General features: G+C 50.0%; 7 protein-coding genes across 7 annotated transcripts; 3 read left to right on the plus strand and 4 right to left on the minus strand.

Annotated features, from left to right (window-relative positions):
• Nucleotides 1–119: 119 nt before the first annotated feature.
• Nucleotides 120–3,936, minus strand: L3040_006128 (uncharacterized protein; the record flags this gene model as incomplete). The annotated part of the gene is made up of 2 exons (XM_007288434.2): nt 120–3,693; nt 3,755–3,936. 2 exons carry the CDS (start codon nt 3,934–3,936, stop codon nt 120–122), a joined length of 3,756 nt encoding a protein of 1,251 aa, XP_007288496.2.
• A 2,610-nt stretch (nt 3,937–6,546) lies between these two features.
• Nucleotides 6,547–7,442, plus strand: L3040_006129 (uncharacterized protein; the record flags this gene model as incomplete). Its single annotated transcript, XM_007288433.2, has 3 exons — nt 6,547–7,309; nt 7,366–7,373; nt 7,422–7,442. The coding sequence occupies 3 exons, from the start codon at nt 6,547–6,549 to the stop codon at nt 7,440–7,442; spliced, it is 792 nt and encodes a 263-aa protein (XP_007288495.2).
• A 3,129-nt stretch (nt 7,443–10,571) lies between these two features.
• Nucleotides 10,572–11,851, minus strand: L3040_006130 (uncharacterized protein; the record flags this gene model as incomplete). Its single annotated transcript, XM_066156583.1, has 3 exons — nt 10,572–11,470; nt 11,531–11,645; nt 11,699–11,851. The coding sequence occupies 3 exons, from the start codon at nt 11,849–11,851 to the stop codon at nt 10,572–10,574; spliced, it is 1,167 nt and encodes a 388-aa protein (XP_066011304.1).
• Nucleotides 11,852–12,544: 693 nt separating this feature from the next.
• On the minus strand, nt 12,545–15,208 carry L3040_006131 (uncharacterized protein; the record flags this gene model as incomplete). Its single annotated transcript, XM_007288431.2, has 4 exons — nt 12,545–12,641; nt 12,692–13,606; nt 13,719–14,880; nt 14,932–15,208. 4 exons carry the CDS (start codon nt 15,206–15,208, stop codon nt 12,545–12,547), a joined length of 2,451 nt encoding a protein of 816 aa, XP_007288493.2.
• An 887-nt stretch (nt 15,209–16,095) lies between these two features.
• On the plus strand, nt 16,096–17,745 carry L3040_006132 (uncharacterized protein; the record flags this gene model as incomplete). The annotated part of the gene is made up of 4 exons (XM_066156593.1): nt 16,096–16,668; nt 16,716–16,746; nt 16,801–17,616; nt 17,672–17,745. 4 exons carry the CDS (start codon nt 16,096–16,098, stop codon nt 17,743–17,745), a joined length of 1,494 nt encoding a protein of 497 aa, XP_066011305.1.
• A 1,297-nt stretch (nt 17,746–19,042) lies between these two features.
• Nucleotides 19,043–19,759, plus strand: L3040_006133 (uncharacterized protein; the record flags this gene model as incomplete). Its single annotated transcript, XM_066156603.1, has 3 exons — nt 19,043–19,271; nt 19,405–19,482; nt 19,611–19,759. 3 exons carry the CDS (start codon nt 19,043–19,045, stop codon nt 19,757–19,759), a joined length of 456 nt encoding a protein of 151 aa, XP_066011306.1.
• A 105-nt stretch (nt 19,760–19,864) lies between these two features.
• On the minus strand, nt 19,865–20,527 carry L3040_006134 (uncharacterized protein; the record flags this gene model as incomplete). The annotated part of the gene is made up of 2 exons (XM_007288428.2): nt 19,865–20,312; nt 20,397–20,527. 2 exons carry the CDS (start codon nt 20,525–20,527, stop codon nt 19,865–19,867), a joined length of 579 nt encoding a protein of 192 aa, XP_007288490.2.
• Nucleotides 20,528–21,760: the final 1,233 nt, after the last annotated feature.

Here is a 21,760-nt window from a genome sequence, read left to right on the forward strand (position 1 = left end):
AATGCGATGCATCCCATGTAGCCCAGCCGAACGCCATGTCGCTAAATCCAAAGCCATTGACTGGCTGTAACAACCTCTTTCTGTATTAACTCTATGTTCAACCGATCCCAGATCCCAGATCATAGGTTGATCAGATCGATCTCTGAGAAGTCCGGAGGATTCCTCCCATACACCACCCTAGATTTCGCATCCAACGCGGCCCCAATATTACTAATCAAAATATTGGTGCCCGCAAACTCTCTCGTCCTGTTTACCTCATCATCGCTGACCCCAATATCATCTCTCGGAATCCAGACAGTAGGCTTCCGAGCCCGCAGAGCATAGTGCTGGAAAGCGTGTCTAACAAGCACATCTCTCTCATCAGGCGTCAGGTCCTCGATTTCGTCGTGATAGCCTCCATACAGAGCATTAGCGATCTTTTGCTGGGCTTCAATGTCACTTTGGCGCTTGCGGCGATGGGGACGTTGAGAGACTCCGTGTTCGTGGTTACCATCAGCGCTGGTATCGTGCCCAAGGCCGGCCTTGTTCTTAAGCTGGCGTCCGGATTCGGCGGCCCAGCTGCCTGCTCCTTGAGCTATATTGATGGGGTTAAACTTGGAGCGCCGGCTGGTCGAGTTCAGTCTGGACATTTCGATGGCGCCATCGTGTTGAGCTATGTCGGCTTCTTCCTCTTCTTCATTTCCGACAAGACCAAGGCGACGGGCTTGGGCTCTTTCAAAGGCTTGGTCTCGAAGAACGGCTTCGTCTTCGAAGGTAACAGGCAGGTAGTGAAGAAGAGGGCCGAAGGAACTGTTGAGCAAGACTTGGTAGAGAACCGTAAAAATTGAAACAACGAGCATAATAAATGCTTGCGGGATACATGTGGGGTCACCACCATCGTCCCTGACCAAAAGGAACAGACCGAACATACAAAGCTCCATGACATAGAGACCCGTGAAAGTTTGGTTGATGGCCCGAGGGTATAGCAGTCCACCAGTGTCGATTTCGAAGCGAGAGACGTAAAGCATATTGTACCGATGAGCAATCCACAGCAATGAGAATGTGATCAAGGCGAAAATGATGATGATGGGAGAAACAATGCTGTAAATGATGGCAATGCAGGCAAAGTTGGTGTAGACGGGAAAGAATGTACCCCAGGTGACGGTTGGCAGAGTCGTGTTCCGCTTCCACTTCTGTCTGGGAGTGTTATCAAAGATCTTTGGGAGTATGTACCACATGATCAGAGTAGCGATTTGCAGCAGTGTTCCAGAACTCGTAGACAGAGCTTGAAGAATCATGTAGGAGAAAAAGTAATTGGCGGCCTTCGGAAGGTTGGTCGCGAGGGTCGAGGGAATGGAGGTGATATCTGTTGCGGAGCCAAGTGCTGCCAGTGCACCTCCAGATATAGAGACAACTAGGAAAACTTGTACAAACAAGAATGTAAAGTAGTAATTCTGGACGGATCGCTGTTTCGCCACACCTGTTTGTGCTCCTTGGACAGTGGCCAGATACTTCAGTATCACCGGTACCAAGGCGAGCAGGATACCGAGAGTAAGAGCTGGCAGTACACCCGCAACAGCTTGGAGGACTCTGCGTGGGATCCTCGTCAACCATTTCAGCCATTTGTACTTGAGCGCCAATCCTTCAATCTGGGCAAGCGAAGCAGTCCAAGCAACAGGAAATGTCCAGAGCACCACCATGCCAATCACAATCCCGAGAACGACAGCGGTTCTGAACCAAGCCTCCCACCATTTGATAGACATATTGTCCCAGATAACATCTTTAGGGGAGATCTCAACAGTTCTTGGAGCCATTTGCTTCGGTACATGATGGGTGACAGCCTGGCAGGCCATGTGTGCAGCGACTTGGTGGTTGAATTGGATAAAGGCAGAACTCATCAAGGGAAAACGTTCCGGGTGCTTCTGGTCCATCTCAATTTCCAAGTTCAGGCGGGCCAATTCTCCTCGGCACCAGTAGATCGAGTCTACTTTAGTGCCTGTGAATGGTATCCAGGTAAGCCAGCCAGGCCACCAACTGAGCTTCGGATTCTTGTGAGTCGGTCGATCTTTTTCCTTCAAGTATCTTTCCCAGGCGGCACCTTGTGCATCTTCTCTGTACTCCTCGTTGTATGCCACTGGATAGTGTTGTTCTTCCTGCCCGCCGAGAAATGGTATAGCGGATTTGACCTTTGCCACAAATGACTTCTTCTCGTCTTGACCTGTTCCCTTGGATACAGACCCGCCACCATCTTGGGCAAACGGGAATCCGTCACCTTCCTCGTATCCTGTTGGCACTGGTGAAGCAAATCCTCCCGCAGGTGGTCTCCAGAATCTCAAGAACTCCCATCCGCGGCCCTCGTAATCGGTAGTGCCGTCCAATCCATGGTCTTGTCGGGTTTTATTGCCTCTGTATGCCGTATCCTGTGCATGGTTTCCAGCAACCCTTGATGAGGTGGGTGACTGGTCCCGCCCCTGCACATCGTCAGCGGCAGCTGCAGCGGCCTGCCTGAAAGCTGCATTTCCACGGTAACGTCCATACTGATCATACGGATCGTCTTCTGCTATCGATCGTGCATCCATGGCAAGGAACCCATTTGTAGTTTCAACTTGGTCACTCAAGTCTCTCCCGACATTTCGAGCTCCATCAATAACGGTATCGCCCACCTTGCCAAATGTTTGAAAGCCTTTACCTAAGCCCTGCCCGACGGCGGCGAGGCCGTTTCCGATCAGAGGAACTCTGTAGCTTTTGCTTCTGTTTACCTGGCAGTTGGTCTGACCGTCGGTATGGACCCCGTTTTCCATACCTTGCTCTCTCGCTCTCTCTTCCTCTTCGTCAATAGCATCCTCAAGGGTATGAGGCACCTGATGGTTGGGATCGGCGTTGCTCACTCCTCCTGCTTGGGCCATTTGATCAGCCTTCGCATTCTCTTCTCTTAATCTTTGGGTCTTTTGCGCCTTCGTCTGAGGCTGACGAGCCTCTTTCGCCAGATGCTTCTCGTCTTTTGCCAATTGCTTCTTCTGGGCCCTCTTAGCCTTTCGTATAAGCTCCGTCTCAGCCTCTTCTAGCCTAATATGTATCTTGTCTCGCTCCTTGATCTTCTCTAGCAATTCATCAAAATCACGATTGATCCAGATATTTCGAATTCCTCCAGGGAAAACGTCGTACAGCCCAGCCAGCGCTTCTTGAGTAAGCCACTTCGATGGAATAGAACTGACAAGTACTGTAGTTGCTGAAGCCTTCAGACGATGCTCCGCTGATGTCAGGTAATCCTGTCGAACCTTAATGTAAACCCTCATCTCCGTAAAGAATACGCCGCAGACCCAGATGATAACGAGTATCGCAAGGACCAGATGCGCCCAATACCGACGGGTATGTGTTGGCCGTATATTTCCCCAGGCCAGAGCATCCAATCCTTTCACGTCGATAGTTGTGGAGGTCACATTACCACCTGCCGCCTTGACATCCTCCTCATAGTGTGAACCTCGGCCACCAACGTAGTTAAGGGGAATCAGGATCGGGAGTATGATCGCAGCCATGGGCAAGAAGATGACGAGGAGCGTCTGGAGATATCGCAGGAAGAAGTAGGCATCAAGACCGCATTTGTTGATCACTTCTCGGTCTGTAAATCGGAAAATAGCTACCAGCCAACCCCATGGCGTCCTGGGCGGAGGATCTGTTCGTTCTTTTTCTGGTACGAGGTAGGTTTTTGGTTTGCTACAAACGTTAGCAATGGCCCACATCGATAGCTGGCTGGCATCTGCGGGTAAAATCTCACAAGATGCGTGCCAGTCGGTTCCTCAGCAGCAGAAATGCCAACATCTGGATGCCAAAGATAACCAAGGCCGTGGCCAACGCAGTAAGGAAGGCCACCAGACTGATTCCTTGCTGGGATTGGCCTGCACCGAAGGCTTCACGGGAGGAGGTCACCGCGGCGCTGGGAGCAGTTGTGGAGGACATGATGGGTTCGTAGGAGGAACCTCGTCGCTATCGAAACATGGGAATGTGGTTGGAGAGCGGTCTGGCCGCAGATTGCAGGTTGCAGGTTGCAGGTTGCAGATTGGGTTGAGATGGGTGATGCTGGGTTGTATTTTGTTGAAAGGTGTTGTGTTGTGTTGTGTTAGATTGGGTTTGGAGTGAGGATTAAGGATTAATGAGGACATTCACAGGTTGTGAGTCGCGGTTGATTAATTATTTGTTGGGGGGGACTCCGGCTTCAAATGCTCAAATGCTGGCTCTGAATCCTGGCTCGACATTTAACGTCGTGGACAGGGATCTTAGCGCCCGATGACGTTTCTGGGCGCATCAGGAGCTGGTCATTGGCTGTGGAATAGTTCGGTCCAGAGCCGCGGGCGCATATTCATTTCCCTGTCAGAGGAAAGAGGAAAATAGAAAATACTACATACAAAGTACGGACTAGTAGCAAGCGAGCGAACTGAAAGGACAAGCCTTTGTTTAAACAAATCGATTAGGAGTATTGTTCCTATTTATATCCCTCTTTATATCCCTCTTTATATCCCTCTTTATATCCCTCTTTATATCCCCCTATATATCCTTCTTTATATCCTTCTTTATATCCCCCTTTATATCCCTCTTTGTATCCCTCTTCATTTCAGACCCACTCTTCCTCCACCTCGGTTGTCAATACCGTCACGAAGCCTTATTTGAGCTCCAACATCGCGCTACGTTGCCGATTCTTTGTTTACTATGAATCGCCCATGCGAATCATCTTTAAAAGGAACAAGCAAGCCCTCCCCTTCCTGGTATTTGGGTTCTTTCTCTTGATTTGATCTGCCATCGTCCTCCTTATGATCATCTTTAGTGACTTCGCTTCGAGCTCGCTTCACCTGCTGTTGATGTCCTGGTACAGCGTAGCCTTATTTCCAACAGATAATATTCATTCAGGGTATCTTGTTACTCAACGGACGCTCCTCGGTTGAGAGGAGCGATCCAAGTTAAGGGCGTCGCTTAGTTCGCCAGAGCTGCATAGCACCCCAGGGTGAGGTCCGTATCTCTTCGTGGACATCGGAGTGGTCATAAACATAGCCTAGCCGGATCCTCTAAGAAATGCCGATCTATTCATTTGTAAGGGCGGACTTGGAAGACTTTCAAGCATAAATAGAAACCTAAAAGATTAGCGATTCCGTAGATCTCGCTGATGCATCCTTTAATCGCTTGAGTATATCATAGAATATCAGCGAACAATCGATTCTCTACAAATTTCAATTTTAAGATATTTTGATATTGCTCATGCTAGTTTGGCCGGGACATATGACGCAGCTTGAAAGGCATACAAATCACAAGAGACAGCCTGTGCACTGCCACAAGCACTATTATATTGAGAAGCAGTTTCCAAGTTTCTATATTACTGCAAAAATTTTTATGTATACTGCGCTGCTTATCACTTTGATCTTGGGTATTTCAAGTGCCAGGCTTCTACTCCTTGAATTTCAACCGCTATGAGTGCGATTTACAGAGCAGAACAAGTCCCAGGTGGATCAGTCTTGGCGCCATCAAACTTTACTGGCACTAGGTATACCTATCTGCTTAAATCATTCGTCAAGAGTTATCGTGAATTCCCTCTTAGCATCGACCCATGTCCTATTCTTCGGGATCCATCTACCTACCAGCCTCCTCCTGCCCGGCATTCTCTTCCCATGCTTCTCACAACGCCACAAACTACAATCAAATCGCCAGCAATGTACTCAGAGATAGATAGATAATGCAACAATTCTTTGCAGTCTATTTACCAGCACTACCCTCATCCAACTCTCCAATTTACAAATCCTTTTTAAATTTCAAAAATCGATCTTCCGGCAACGCCAAAATTGCCGTCATCCAGAAAATTCTTATCTAGCATTTGCTGGCGGAGGAGGACATCAGACGGTGTTTGAGTCAGGTGAAGATGATATAGACAGTGGTGGTTTGTGTTTTGGATAGGGGAAGTATATGGTGGCCAGGCCGAAGGAGAGTCTATGGTGGGTGTGGATTAATCTTCGGAGCACTGGCTGGGTGTGCTTCCTGTAGCTGCGTGCTAGATTCCAGTAGCAGAGGTCATTTGGAAGTGGGTTAATTAGGGAGGAAGGCTGAAGTCGTTACTCATATCAACGACGAAGCGTGTAAACAAGCTTAGCGAGATGTACCCCTTTTGTCTTGTATCTCGACCAAATGAGGTAAATTTGGAAAATCATCAGGAACACCCGCTACGGATAACAAGGCAGACTGTTTCTTGAAAGCATGATATCTACGTGCTGCAAAAAAATGACATGGCTCATATAAGACCAAAGTTGAAAAAAGTCTCTCTTTCGGCTTGGCACTGCTTTGGTTCCTCAGTTTCAGCAGGTCGAAAACTCGCAAAGACATGACTTGAGTGACCAATTACACAAAATCTCCATGCTCCCAAAATTATTCCAACATCATTGTATTGACCAGGACATTGTGACATTGGACCTTCAGCTTCCTTACAAGGTACCTACCCTGCAATTTACCCATCAAATCTTGCCGAGGCCCGGGCCGACGCGTACATTTCCTTCGAACTCCCCCTTTAAACTCCATCTTCAACAACAACACATGCCCTCCTTCCTCGACTTGCCACGCGAAATCCGCGACGAAATTTACAAATATGTACTCTTATCGCCCAGCGGGCTCGTCACTCCTACATTCACGCCACATTACGCCACCCTGAAATCCCGCCGCCGCAACTTCACAGCCAAAACCAAGCTCCATCTCCTCACCAATCCCCACGACGCCCGCAATGGCGACGCTCTCATCCCCAGGTCCCAGACCCGGCGTCCCTGGAAGGGCAAGGATACCCGCACGTCGATAAGCCTCGCTCTGCCGAGCACCTGTCGCCAGATCTACCACGAAACGCACGGCCTGTTCTGGGACAACAACACCTTCTACTTCGACGGCTTGCACGAGTCCGGACGCGGGCTCGGCATCGTACGCACGCTCAAGCTGATGGGTCAGACGGCCAGCCGGCTGATCCAGCGGGTCACGATCCGCATGACCAGCTCCTATACCGAAATCAGCGCCCTCCGCAAGGTGCTACATACGCTGTCCAGTCGAGCGCGGCTGGGGCATTTCAGGACTTTGGAGCTGGTATGGGAGGACGCGGAGTTCGGTGAGCTGCTACATAGCTATATGGAAAGTCTTGCTGAGCTTGTGCTATTTGATACGGTGATGCAGGATTTGAAGGTTGGTGGGGGAGGTGGCGAGTGGTTTGAGAGGGTCGTGAGGGTTCCCCGGAGACCTGAGCAGGAGGCTGATCGGGATGCTTTTGATGAGGTGGTCAGTCAGATGCATTACGCGGTTGGGGGGAAGATGGTTTGTGGTGGGGTAGTGAGGTGGGAGAATCATGTTATGGTTTGAGATGGGTTTTGGGTACAGATGTGACTGTATGTTATTGCGATTAAGCAAAGGCATATACTGACAATTAGATACAGAGCGGCAGGGCTTGTCTCTAGGATTTACGAACCAATCAGGCAGGAATCTTGTGCAGACTCATGCAGGATCATAAGCCTCCTTCATTATCCAAAGCTGCGTCGTACAATCAGTCAGCTCAGTACTTCCAGTCCAACGCTATGCGCTGGATGTTCCTGCGATTTCTATTTCATTCGAGTGCATTGATTGACGGCTGAACTTCCATGGTGGATGCTTCAACTACTTCGAGAAGTACTCAAAGATGTCAGCGCGACTTTTACAGCCAGTCAAGGTAAGCTAATATAGGAGTTTAACTAATATAGGAGGTAACATTTTCCGTTGGTGGTACTCCAGCTTGACTAGTGCACTTGAAGCCGGAGCCTTGGTGCTGTGCAATTTCGTAGGAGCTTATCAGCTCAATTGGGTAGGCAGCAAAATCGAGAAGCTCGAAGGAGTCGCTATACAAAATATTGTTACTAAGCGAGCTGGCGAAGTAAACATCAAGCCTTGGCCATTCATGTTCCTCCTCGATGGCACGATTTTGTATCCTTACTCGGTTGGGCCAAAGCCCTTCTATGCCCGGACGCATTGTGCAGTATAGTGTCTTCATTCTGATGCACTTGTTTTTTTTTCCGTCTGTCATTGGCATTGCTCTTCTCCTCTGGCCGTGAATGGAACTGCTGATCTAGCTTTCCATCTGGTAACATCGCTTCGATGTTTGAATATTTCGCCATGTCTCGCTTCCTACTGCCTGAGTGAATCGGTACGAGCACTTCGCTAACTCGTAAGAGACCCTTCATCTGAGCCCAAAAGCTATACGATATCGCTCGCTATAGTCTCTGCTACCACTGCTAGTACTCTGGTCGCCCACCGTCCGTCTTGGTAGATGCTAGAAATCACCTCCCCGGGGGAAACTTCAAATCTGTCGATTAGCGTCCCACGTATGTCCAGGAAATTAGTGAAACCAGCGGGTGAAGTGCCTTTCCAAAACTTATTTGGAATGATTCATATGACATATAATCTTTAAGAGGAGTGACACGAAAAAGGATAGTTGCTTCACCATCTAAACTAGCCAACTTCACTTCTTGATAGTTCGTCAGAGATACGAGTGGTGAATTCGCAGTTGGTCTCGTGTCTTTAATTCGCAATGCAGAGTATATCAGATTCCTAGATACTCTAGCTCTCAAATTAGTATCGAAAAGCCCACTAAGAAGAAGCAAATCGTGAGCTGTAACTAAACCTCTATTTTTCAAAAATCACAATTTCATTCCGCTTGAGCATCATAAACTGCCCCCCCCCCCCCCCCGCTCAATGTTTCAACGTCACGACGGTCTTATTGAATAAGAGGACAAGGCACTATGTGAGATCTGCGTCTGGAAATCTGGAAATTGACAGCGAGGAAGAATTCAACAGCTGCTACCTGGTTGAAAACAAATATTCCACCTAACTAAGCTGTAAACCAATGCTGAATGATCCTACTTACCAACGAAGAGAGATTGTAGTTGTTACACGGGCAAATATTCGAGCTGCAGTATTACCCAGAGCAGAAACGCATCAGCACGTCACCTTGGAGAACGATCTAGACATGTTGCACAGATCAACAATCGTGCGTGATCATCCAGAGCCTACCATCCTGTCTCTTATACAGCTTTTCCAGACTATGAGAGCTCCAAGTCGCCAATAACAAAAACAAGCGGGATGTAACTTCCGAGTCCTGCCTAATCATCGGAGTTGGCAACTGCCTCAATTCACTCAGCCTAGACTTACGGAGGTCGCTAATGGAGAAACCATACAGTATTCCAAAAAGTGAGAGCTTGTTTACTTACTGCATTGGTGACTATTGGCTTGTCCAAAGAGATAGATAGGTAAGTGCCACGACTTACAGAGGGGGGAGGGGTCGAATAAAGGTAAGTGCCTCGAGAAGTCGACTATTGCAAAGAACCATTGGAGCAAGTGCACGCTGATCAAGGCCCGCGCGGCTCCACGAGCTCGCCGCAAGAAGTTCAGACCTTCGAAAAGCGAGCCTACCGATGTAAAACTCACCTGGATCCACACCACTGTCGCGGATTTGCGAAAGGAAGGGTTGACTTATGTGAGGAAGGAGATCGACGCCCCGCTCGTTCGGGCGAGAACTCCTTCCGCGACGAGGAGGAGGAGGAGACTGGTTGCACTGTTGCAATACCCGCTGTTGCTGGGTTGGCAAGATCTGAACGGTGTGGAGGGGAGAGAGGGACATGTAGATGGATGACAGCGACAGCTGTGATTGTAGGACCGCGAGGAGAGACAGCAGATCGATCCATTCATCTGCCTTATCCATGAACCGCTCAGAATGTCAGATCTAGCTTTGGCATTCGGTAGAGATTGCAAGGTAAGCAAAGCAGCAAAGCAGCAAAATCACAAACAAGATGACAACGCTGGCTACATAGCAGAAATAACAAGCGCATGCCCATGATCTTCACGCGTCAGAGAAGCTTGAGGCTGGCTGTTGATAGAAGTGTATTTACATGTACTCACTCACCCCGGGCCCTTAGTAGGAGCTTAATGGAGCTGTAGTTGATCGCATACATCCATCTAGAGAAGCGAAACATCCAACTCAGACTAGAAGTTGCTAATAATAACCGATCCACCCACTTCCCCGGGGGATGTTTGGTGAGAGAAAAAAGACGCAGTGATAATGTTTCTTGAAAAGGCAGGAGGCGAGCACGCGCTTCAGCTCGCTTACGCAGAAAAATTTCGCACCTTATTGATATACCCAAACAGTTCACACGCCAGTCATCCAGCAGGCGGGATGGCTCAGTAGGCAGAGTCATCTTCAGGACAAACTGGATATTGGAACGCCGAGATAGCGTATTCGATTACGTTTTTGGATTTTAGAATCTCGCTTCTATGTGCGGGCCTCTGTAATGTTTTTGGGTTCTAGATATTGTTTTTCCTCGTCACTATATTTGCTACATGTCGCCCCGACACCCGAATACAGGCTGTCGTTTCTTTCTTCCCGTCTCTCGTGTCCCAACTGGATAGCTATGCCGAGATCCAAAACTCCAATCCAACCGCCCAACTGGGTATCTAAAGAGAATAAATCCAACCCACAGTCCTGCCTGCAATGCTCCTCCTGTGTTGATGCATCGCAAAGTTAAAAAATGAGGATGAACCAGCTCAAACCTTGGCCCAGATTACGGACCCAAGGTCTCCCTGATGATACACAGAATGCCATTATCAGGACAAATCCTGGTCCGGTTCAACTGTTTATCCCATGGCCCCGTTGGCCCACTCACAAACTTCCTAAACCCAAAGAACGGAGCCGGCTGCCTCTGATCTCCATCTGGATACTGCTGGTCTCCCCAGCGTCCCCTATAGTACATTACCCCCAGCGGACTACCCTCAATACTCTCAAACGTCGACGAGGTGCCGTTGAAGTTGTAAAAGTAAGCTGAGAGGGTGGGGTCCCAGAGCACACCCTTGCTTGTATAATCCTGTAGAAAGCCGGCCGGGAGGTTCAAGTCGGGGATGAGGTGGTCGTGCGTACCTTGTACTGCATAGTTGGCGTGACTCCCCATGGCTGAGTATGAGATGGGCCGCATGCTTTCCTTCTCGACGGCTTTGTATGTGAATGCCTGTCCGTTTCCATGCTGGCTGAACCACATAGTCTGTGGTTCTCCGTCTTGGAAACGGATCATGTTGTGCTCCCAGTCGCCGATGTGGTCGCCGAGTTCTTGGAAGAATACTATGTTACCTTGGTTAAATGCGTAGAAGTACATATAAAAAGCGTCGACAGTGCCGTTGCCGCGGTCGTTGATTATGATGGCCGAGCTGGTAATGTTGCGGGTTTTTCCTGTAGAGTCAGGGACGATGCCAGTAAGCCACACGGGCTCTGTTGTAACATCGATGTTTGATGTAAGATATACGTTTCTGCCAATGTCGCCATAGGCATTCAGGATATCGAGATTTTCAAGCGTAAGAGAGGGAGGGCTTTCGATTGCGGTTAGGTTGACATTTGGGTGTGTGTTTTTGACCTGCGCGAAGATATCGGAGGGGAAGTAGACTTCACCGGCGTGAAGCCATACCAATGGGGCTGGGAGTAAGAGTCAGGAATCGCTCGCAGATTGTATATGGCTTCTTATGGTATGCGTACCATAGTCCAGAACATATTGAGGTACCCCCACCACTTCGTGCGCTTGCGTCGCAGGTCGAGCATCAGAGAGTCGCTGCCAGAGCAGGAAGCAGACGACGAGGGCTGCAACTATAACCTAGATTTCTCAAATCAGCGCATGTCTTTCATCGTCCAGTGTGGGAACCATGCCCTGATATAGTCCCACGTTGATGCCGTCTTCCTCTGCCTCTGCCTCTGCCGTACCTCCACCATGGCGACCTCTTTATACACCATCTGCCCCTCTCCCTTCTTCAACTCGGCACCCCTCTCCCAGTCCATAATCGCCAGCTCGTCTTTCTTCATTCCGCAAACCAAGTCGTGCCATGCGGCTTATCACAGGCTGTAGAAAGGCAATCTTGATTCCGAGAGAGGATCGTCTGCAAACGGGGTACCGAGTCCGGGATAAAATTTGGGGTTGAACAGGGACAAGAGGAGCCGTGTTGATTTTCCGTAGATGAAGTCAAACTGGCACAGTGACACATGCAGAGCCCGCTCGTGCATGGGTTTCAGCTGTTTTCGATGTTCATCCCGTAGTCGACGTGGACTGTAAGTTGGCCACCAGCAAAAGTCTTGTCTTGAGGGACGAGGGACGAGTCATGTATATACCTATGCATGCATCGAGCATAGTCGGGTCGGGTCCTACATGTGACGACTTGAAAACAAGCTTTTCCAAGCCAAACGCTTGGTGATGCTTCGGGGCCTGCCGCATACCTACCGTGATTGGTTTGGAGCTTTAATCACCTTCGAGACGAGCAATTGTTGCGAAATGTAAATGTAGAGAGAACTTCAAAATTCTGCCTACAATTCAAGGGAGAAACCCCAGACGAGGAACATTTCTCCAGCTTAGGAAGTTCGGCCATCAAGATCTGAGGTATCAACCACCGACCAGACATTTTGTCAAACTCCCAGAACCAGAAAGCGCCCCTCTATCTACATTTTGGAACGAATAACCTAAACGAGAGATCCCCCCCTTAAGCGCGAATGAATCTCTGGTTCTCACTCATCGAATTCAGGTACGACAGCCTTTACGGCATCCTTTTCCTTCCGCCCTAAGGCAACATTCTCGAAGCCGACGGGTAGAGGCCAACGATTCCTGGACCAAGTAAGTCGCGAGATAAAAGCAGAGAGTGAATCCGTACATACTTGAGATATTGAACTTTCATGTTCCGAGCCCTGTCCTTCAAGGCCACTTGCCCACGCGGGATGTCGAAAGCTTGAGTCTGCTCGATCATGGTCCAGGAGCAGCCCCATTCTGCTATACCGGCCAAGAGACGGTCAGAATCTTCATCCGACCAGGGTGTGCGCCCCCTGGGAGGTTGCGGGCCTCTCGCACGGGCGGTTTCAAGACGGGCGGACAGAGCTGCCTGTGTGGACGATGGTGCCGGATAATCTTCGCCGTCTTCCTCATCTTGAACTTGTATTATGGATAATGCAGCTCTTACATCTTCCTGTCGCGGCGCAGCTGCACCGTTGGACTCAACACGTGAGCTGGGCTCACGCCCATTGACCTGGGCCCGTGCTCGGGGTTGCGGTTGATCCTCATGTTCAGGAGAATTTCGCCGAGCTGTAAGTGCCGTAGCCCTGCGTCGGCGGTCATCAGTCCGTCTTTGGTCCTCTTGAAACCCCTGGTCCTCGCTCTGCTCACTCTCTTCACGCCGAGCACGAGAATGTTTCGGTGCTGAAGGACCAGCGACATCTTTCTGGCTCAAATCCCGATCATTGCTTATTCTTTGAGCGTTAGGCTCTACAGCCGGCGTTTGGTTCTCCTTGTTCTTTTCTCTGCTGTGCTCGTTCCATGCGGTAGTATATTCAGCAGTTGAGTCTAGGTCTTCGTCAACATGATCATCGTTTTCATTATCTAATATCGGCTGTATTCGCTTCTGCCTTTTGGTTGCAGGTAGCTCTGTTGGAATCGGGACAGGTACACCTTGTGTTGAGCGTGTTAGAGTGTGGGAGGACGAGGAAGCAGCAGTGGCTCCCAGCTTTGGTGCAGGGTAATTGTCAGCCTCGCTCCGCTTTCGCTTCATCAATTTGGCCTTGGTCAAACCCGGGGTATTACTACAATAGTTAGCATGGAGTATTAGAAGACTTTCCGTCATGGATGATTGCTGTTTTGCCAAGGACCGAATTAAGTAAGACGATGAAAATAATAGAGACGGCGCCACTATACCTTTGATGCCCTGGGGCAATGCTAGGTGCTGGCCGCCGTTGCTGATTAACCGACCGAGCTGGCGAGGAGGGTGTCGGTGATTGGCTGTTGACATTTTCCAGAAGCTCTATCAAAGATTGTTTGATATTTTCAATCCCTCCTCGATGCTTGATAGATGTGGACAGTTCAGTAAAGCGAAGTCGACTCCATTGGACAACAGCCGTAATGAAATCGAGCCAAGGAAATTGGGTTTCCAGCACGGTGAAATCCACCACACCATTGACTTCTTTTTCATCCTTCCCTGTATGGAACGCCTCGCTGATCGAAGCCATTGTGTCGTAGATTATGTCGACCTGATTCTGTGTATTACCAGTGTGGAGAATGTTCTTCAGCGTAGCATCTTTGGCAACTTCCTTGAATGAGGCTCTCGGGTCCAAGTCGTCAAGGTCGGGAAGGGATTCGAAAAAACAGGAAGCCAGGAGCAGATGGGGTTTCGTGCTGTCGTGCCTCAAACAAGCAATGGCTTTCTGCACGAGCAAGTTCAATGCCAAATCAAAAGTCTGGTCCATCAGTTGAGTTGAAAAGACTTCGGAGTATCCGTCGAAATTACCAACGAACGCTTTTGGAAATACTTGGCAAATACTTAGCAACGCGAGCCTAGTAGCTTCGCTTCCCTCAATACAAGGGACCAATTCTAACACCAACGTTGCGAGATTGGCGGCATATATAACTGGATCAGGGCGCCAGTTTCCGTCGTCCGCATTTTCAGTGCCGTTAACTTTTTTCAGGACGACAGATGCCCGAATGTAAATAATGTCACTTCCATAAGTCTGTTTTACTGATTTGAAGCGGTCTTCGTACTCTTTCAACTGTGATGCGAACGGCTGACCAGGGAGCCTCGACAGTTTGGTTATATCTTTTACGTCGCCCGCCGTTGCGTTGTCGGGCGCAAGTAGGTCGAGGAGTTCGCTGGAGTTGACGAACAGAGTAGGCAGAGAATTCGCTATCTGATCAGACCGATCCATTTCTCCCATTTCACCTTCTGAATAAGTCGTTCGGGTAGTCGTTCCAGACAGCGGCGACAAGACTGCGGACGAGTGTGGACTTGGACCTTCAAGTCCGATACCTTCATCCTCTGAGTGCTCTGATCCACTGCTGTCTATTTCCTCCACGACGGAAAGATCTGTGTGGATAGATCAGCACAGTATTTTAGCCATGGATGGAGAATCCCGACCTGGGTTGAGTGGAGGAGCCCGAATTGTCTTCCTAGAGGGCGTTGCTCGCACGCTACTGGCAGCACTCGTGACGCCACCATCGCTCTCCACACTGGCTTGACGTGCAATCTTCTTTCCGGGTTTCTTCCTGCTCACGGCAGCCTCGGGTTCCACACTGTGGCTCCGGCTTCGACCTGACCTCGTTCGGGGTCCAGTTGGGCTTGGCGACTTTCTTTGTTTGGGCGGAGAGGATGCTTCTCCGCGCGACGCAGAGGATCGGACACTGACCCGAGCCATGTCGGGTTAGATATGTGTACTTGTGTTTGGATTATTTGCGGCGTACTTTGAGGTTGAGGTTAAGGTTGAGTTTGAGGTTGAGGTTGAGGTTGAGGTTGAAGAGGGGGGGAGGGGGAGGGCGGAGGGGAAGGCTGAGTAGACGCGGTTTGTTGATTCTCAGAATCGCGAGATCTCCATATCATACTCGGGATCACGTGTGGAAGGTCGATCCCTGTCGGAAGGAGCCTTAGGCAAAGGTGAGGAGTTACTTTTTTCTTAAGTAGTCTCTGGTCTCGAGAGAAGCTGAGCGATATAGATCCAGGACAGGAGAGAGCTGCCTGAGGTCTGCAAATCGTTCTGACTTTACATAGAGTACGGGTAAGTAAGCTAGTAAGTAACTAAGTAACTAAGTTCAGTAAGTAAGTTAGTAGTTAGTAGGTAAGTAGGGAAGTATTATTACTACGGACATTGTTAAATACAGTAGCACCTCCTCTTGCGACTGTGCAGAGCTTCCCCATATTCCAACCAACCCAGCATTACGGGCCCCTATGCCCCTCCCCCTTGTCAGCGCATGAAGAGTACCGTACCGTACTGGTTACCTTTGCTCCCTTCTGCGCCATCGCGCGACCTTCAGCCCACACAACATTCCTTTCGACTTTTAAGTCTCTTCAATTCTATTCTACTCTACTCTGCTCTTCTCTAACCCTTCAATTCTCTACTCTACTCTGATTTTCTTCCATCTATCCAACCTTTCACCCTCCCTCCGCTCAGTCTCATTGTCAGTCGGTACCGCCTGCCGTACCGTAGATTCTCCGACGCTCAGCCTGCCCGGAGCTTTCTTCGTCGCGTGTCATATTCTCCTTCCTACTAACTCGACTTTTCATCACCACGGGAGTCCATATACCAACATGAAGTTCCGCAGACGCCCTGCGCCCCTGCTACTTCTGCTACTGCCATCATTGGCATCTGTTCTAGTAGTTGCTGCCCGGGAAGATTCCCATGCAGTAGAACCACCAGTACCGTCCAGCACTGTCGATCTCAGCAAGTCGAGATTCGAGGTTGGAACAAAAGATGCGCCGGTTGATGGAAAGGATGGCAAGCCACACGCTGGCCCTTGGGTCGGAAAAGACAACAACAAAGCGCTCAACGATGCAGAGAAGGATTCGTCGAAGGACGACAAGCCAGAGGTGATAGTGATTGATGGTGAGAAGATACCTCAATCCAATGATGGGGTAATGGACGACCCGAGTCGAGAAAAGCCCATCAAGGGTACAACGGGCACAGAGGGTGGAGTTAGCGAGAGGAATAAGGCACAAAAAGCACAGGAAGGCCAGACAGGAGAGAAGGTCGAGAAGAAGCCGGAATCACCGAAGGGGCCTCCTCCGCTACCCCACAGTGAGCAGATCAAAACCGGCAACGAAAAGATGAAGGCTACGGTTGACAAGGATGACGATGACGGAGACGGTCTCGCCGGTCTAGAGGTAATGCCGGACACATGATTTGCTGCGTGGAGACTGATTAGGAACAGAAACCAGATGATCTCCCCAAGACGCCGAACAGTATGCCTCATCCTCTCCCCAATTCTGCTCAGAAGGATCATCTTGACATTTCAGAGTCCGGCTCTGAAACCTCCAAGCCAGGCCTGACTGAAGAAGAGGGCAACGATGGTCTTATTCAGCCTCTCCACTCTTATGTTCTGTCACTCACAATGATTCTCTTCTCGGAGATTGGTGATAAAACCTTCTTGGTTGCAGCTCTCATGGCAATGAAGCACGACAGATTGCTAGTATTCTCTGCCGCGTTTACGGCTTTGATCACCATGACCGTACTATCAGCGGTGCTTGGACATACGGTTCCCACTTTACTGCCGAAGCGATTCACAAATTTCCTTGCTGCAGCGCTGTTTCTCATCTTTGGTGGACGTCTTCTCAAGGAAGGATTGGCAATGGACCCCGGTGAGGGCGTAGCAGCAGAGATGAAGGAGGTCGAAATGGAACTAGAAGAGAAGGAGCAACAAGCCCGTCAACAAGGAAGAAGACGATCCTCCATTTCGCCTTATGCTCTTGAGATGGGCCTGGGTCGGACCAGCTCGAGGAAGTCGAGATCTGGATCCCGAATTCCATCGCCGCCACGAAGCCCATCCTCGTCCCCAGATCGTCCGCAGACTCCCCCTCGCTCAGCAGTAAAGGGGGTTCTGGGAGGCCTCAATAACCTGCTCTCGCTTCTCCTGAGTCCAGCTTGGGTACAGACCTTCATCATGACCTTCCTCGGCGAATGGGGCGATCGCAGTCAAATCGCTACGATTGCTATGGCTGCAGGTCAGGACTACTGGTGGGTAACTGGCGGAGCGATAAGTGGACATGCTGTATGTACAGGCATTGCAGTCATTGGCGGGCGAGCCATTGCCGGTAGAGTGAGCTTGAGAGTTGGTGAGTTGCTCAGAAAGACAGTCCGATTCCTGAATCCTGGGCTAACATATAGCAGTCACATTGGGCGGCGCGATTGCTTTTCTGATTTTCGGCGTTATTTACCTTGCAGAAGCGCTGTACTTCTCTTGAACGGACGAGCGTCTCCTCGCCGCATGTACTATAACTAGGAAAAGACCTTCTCCGAGCGCGTGCGACCCGCCAGCTGTCGTTCCTTTAATCCATGTCTGTTCTTACTGCTGTTTCTTACGGCTGTGGCGCGGGTAGGACTGGAATGGTGATATTTTCTTCATTTGGGTAAGTCGATGTTATCATGGATCAGAAACTATTCTCCTATGTCCACGGATCAGATGAACGGATGGGAAACATTGATTCCACGGATGGAGAGAGGGCGCCAAATATTTCCGGCGTTTTGGATGACCCGGCCCGAAGAGCGAGATGAAAACGGTCCCGGTATCAGAGCGCTGTTGACGTCGAGGAGGTACCGGTATGAGGGCGAGGGTGAGCTGGATCCAGTTGGGTGCTACCCCTCGTGCTACCCCTCCCCTTCTCAAACCTGCCCACACGCCGTTGCACCACCTCAGAGTGCGCCGACCCTAGGTAAACGTGAGAGCTAACCAACGCAGCGTGGGCAAGTGAATCGGGTGGCCTATGACGTGTGTGAAGCGCGCCGGGTAGGTTGGTATGTTTGTTCAATCTACGACTTGGCTTTCCTTCGTACGGAGGTACACTGATACCGGTACCGGTATCGGTAATTGATTGCTAGCTGCTCGCTACGGTACCTACTCTACCCGTCAAGAACGACAGGGGGCGGGCCGCTCTGCTTTGCCGGAGCGGCCGCTGGGCATGCTCAGTGTGGGTGCCCTGCTTGCTTTGCTGGCGGTGAAAAGCATCAACGGTGAGACGAAAATGCGAAAACGAGACGTGGGAAAGAGAAGAAGGGCTTCCGCTTCCGCTTCCGCTTCCGCTTCCACGTCTGATGATGGCATTGATTTCGGTAGCTACCAATCAGCCTTGTATCTAAGTAACCACCACTTTCTTTGGCTCTACATGTTGATACTTACGTACCTAGTACTGTAGCTCCTCTTGTGATTCTAGAGTTTGGGGGAGCTTGCTCGACCCCGCACTTACTGTAGTGGTACCGGGTACCTTACCTTCCGTAAGTATACAGCCAAGCTCAAGCTGTGATCCCTCCCCGTTCGCAACCCCCACCAAAGATCAGATCAGATTAATCGTACCCCTCTTTGAACCTCCTCAACACACATCCTGATTCCGTTTCTTGCACTTCCAGCCGACACACGCAAACACACGCATGCAATTGCACACGTCCATCATTTCCATCGCCTGACAGACCCGATTTGAGTCGAAGGAGAGGCAGCAAATACAAAAAGAAATAAAAAAAGAAAAAAGAAAAAAAAAACCCCCTCCAATGTGGGCTGGAACTTCCACCTCCTCGAACCCGGCATCGGTGACAACTACCGCCGCCGCCGGGACCCACAGCGCAGCGTCGAAACCGGCCTACAAGATGAAGCATCAGGGAAAGCGGATAGCGCAGATTGTGCGGCTGCGAAAAGAGCATGTGGAGGAGTACAAGCGGTATCATGCCCAGGTGTGGCCGGAGGTGCTGAAGCAGATTAAGGATAGCAACATTGAGGATTGTAAGTTGGGATGTGGATGGATGGATACCTTGGCTTCCTGCTCTTCTTCTTTTTGGTCCCGTCCCCTATTATCTGAGCAAAATTGAAGTGGAGGGACCGATCCCTTGCTAACGTGGGATTTCGTGTGTGGTAGACTCTATCTTCCATGATCCGGACACGGGAATTCTGTTTGCGAATTTCAAGTATGTTGGGTATAACTGGGCTGGCGACAGTAAGATCCTTCTATACACCTTTCCAAGCTGGCATGCAGTTTCAAAACCTGTTTTCTTTCAAGACAAGCCGGGTGCTTCGTTTTCCTAGACGTCCGCGGACAATCAATGTGCTGACCTCCATCCGTAGTGGAGCGAATGAGGGAGAATCCAAAGGTCCAGGAATGGTGGAAGATGACAGACAGCTTCCAAGAATCGTTCGTGCCCGGAGCCAAGTGCAGCTACGATGGCGAGCCACCGTGGTGGAAAGGTGTCGAGGAAGTCTTCTACTTCCCATGAAGGTCGAATACATATGGACATAGGGGATAGTCCAGAACTGGCAAGGGACATTTGATGAAGGCCAGGGGCCTTGTGAATCCACGAGATATGAACACCACCCACCCATTACTTCCTTGCTCCAGTCCCAAACAGTCCTCCAAACAGTCCACCTCCCCCAAAACCTCCTCCACCACCACCACCACCACTACCTCCCCTCTTAGCCTCATTCCGTATCCATTCCTTGAGTCCTTCTACATCCCTCATCTGCTTCGGATCCACGATTTTGGTATTGACTTGTGCCTCTCCGCGGTCGAAACTCAACAGCGTTGGCATGCTTGTAATCATATATGTCATTCCCAGCCCACTGTCCATGATATCCATAGAATCGTATTCGATCTCGCAATACGAGACTCCACCCTCCTCCTCGCCGACCCCAGACTTCACAAGCTCCTGTAGGATAGGAGACACGGTCTTGCAGGTATTGCAGTACGAGGCGGTCCAGAAAGTCAATAGGGGCGTTCGGGAGCTGGTGGACAGCGAGAGGTAGGATTGGAACTCGTCTTCGCGCCGGACACTGCAGCGAAGAAGGTGTCAATGGAGGTCAGCGAAGTGGGTGGATTGCACAGGTGAGCTAGCTGCACCAGCGGGGGACACGCACGGGGTGTAGATGCGGTTCTTTGCCTGCTTCTCTCTGGTTGTGGAGAATTGCCGCGCGGAGATCAGGATCGGGGGTTTGGCCGTGACACCGAGCGAGACCCGGAAGAGTTGCGTGGGCGCTCGTGTGATCATTTTAGATGTTGCTATTCGTGTTGATGATGATATTGTGGAGGAAGGGGTTGAATTGATGATGCTTATCGGATTGGGTCCGGGCCTGCGATATCGAACTTCTACCTAGAATAGCCAACGGAAGCTCTTGTACGACCGACCACCTCCGTCCCCGAACACATACCTAATCTCGCACTAATTTCTACGATTTGCGAGCCTGGCCGCCTCTTCCCTTTCTCGATACTTTTCATCTATTCTACTCGGTAATTACTGCTTGCGGCAATCTGCTCAAATACGAACGCGCGCTTCTTCTGCCCATAGATAATTAGACGATCGATATTACAAACAGGAATAAAATGTGTAATTTAAACGCTCCGAAGGGGTTTAGATCCGCGCAGGTGATTAAAAGGGGAATTTGTATCTCGCTGTTGATCCCGATAATGATAAAGTGCTGAAAATAGAATTAGACCGAAGGAAGCTCGTCGAAAAGGTACTACGTATTTGGAAGATTATCGAATCTGTGTATGCGCCAAGATTTGCCTGATCGGGCACATTTGGCTTAGCTTTGTTCGAATGATGGGCTCGATAGGGGGTACCGGTACCGGTACTATCGGACCTGTCGAAGGAAGCTCTGGCAGGTGATCTGGAGTCGATCAAGAAGTGCTGCAATTGGATTTGGAACGAGTATATTTCTTCGTGCAGGACGGGAATACTTGACCGTTAGTCATCAGCGCTCTTTCAGACCAAATTATATCGATATATTTTTTTTAATATTCAAAGGTATTGAAGGATGATATCAGGTCCACCGAAGAGGAAGATTATTAGGGTTTGAAGCTTTAAGGATTGATACCTACTAATAATCCCCCGTCCGGCGTCATGTGCGATACGGCCAAGAGCAGCGTCAAAGCTTGTTTGCCCCGACCTCAGCCGTGCGTCATTGGAGGGGATGGTGGGGTCTTTTGGTAAGTCAACCTCCATCTACTACCGCACGTACAGCTTTTTCTTCACCATACGCCGCATCCACATACTACGTATGCTGATATAGCCGCGGAATTACAATGATCCTTTTCTCTCATCTTGGATCTCATTCTAAATCTCGGGCATCTTGTCTGTTATTTCTGCTGCCTCGTCCTCAGATTCCTTCCTCCCTCCTTACCTTTCTCTCCGTACTTCCCTGACGATCGATGACTACCTCATACATCCCCATCTCACCGCCCCAGTCCAGTCCAGTCCAGTGACTCTTTCCCTCCTCTCGGA

This window comes from Drepanopeziza brunnea (assembly GCF_022702325.1).
Source record: "Drepanopeziza brunnea f. sp. 'multigermtubi' strain 214-2 chromosome Unknown ctg10, whole genome shotgun sequence".
Classification (NCBI taxonomy): Eukaryota; Fungi; Ascomycota; class Leotiomycetes; order Helotiales; family Drepanopezizaceae; genus Drepanopeziza; species Drepanopeziza brunnea.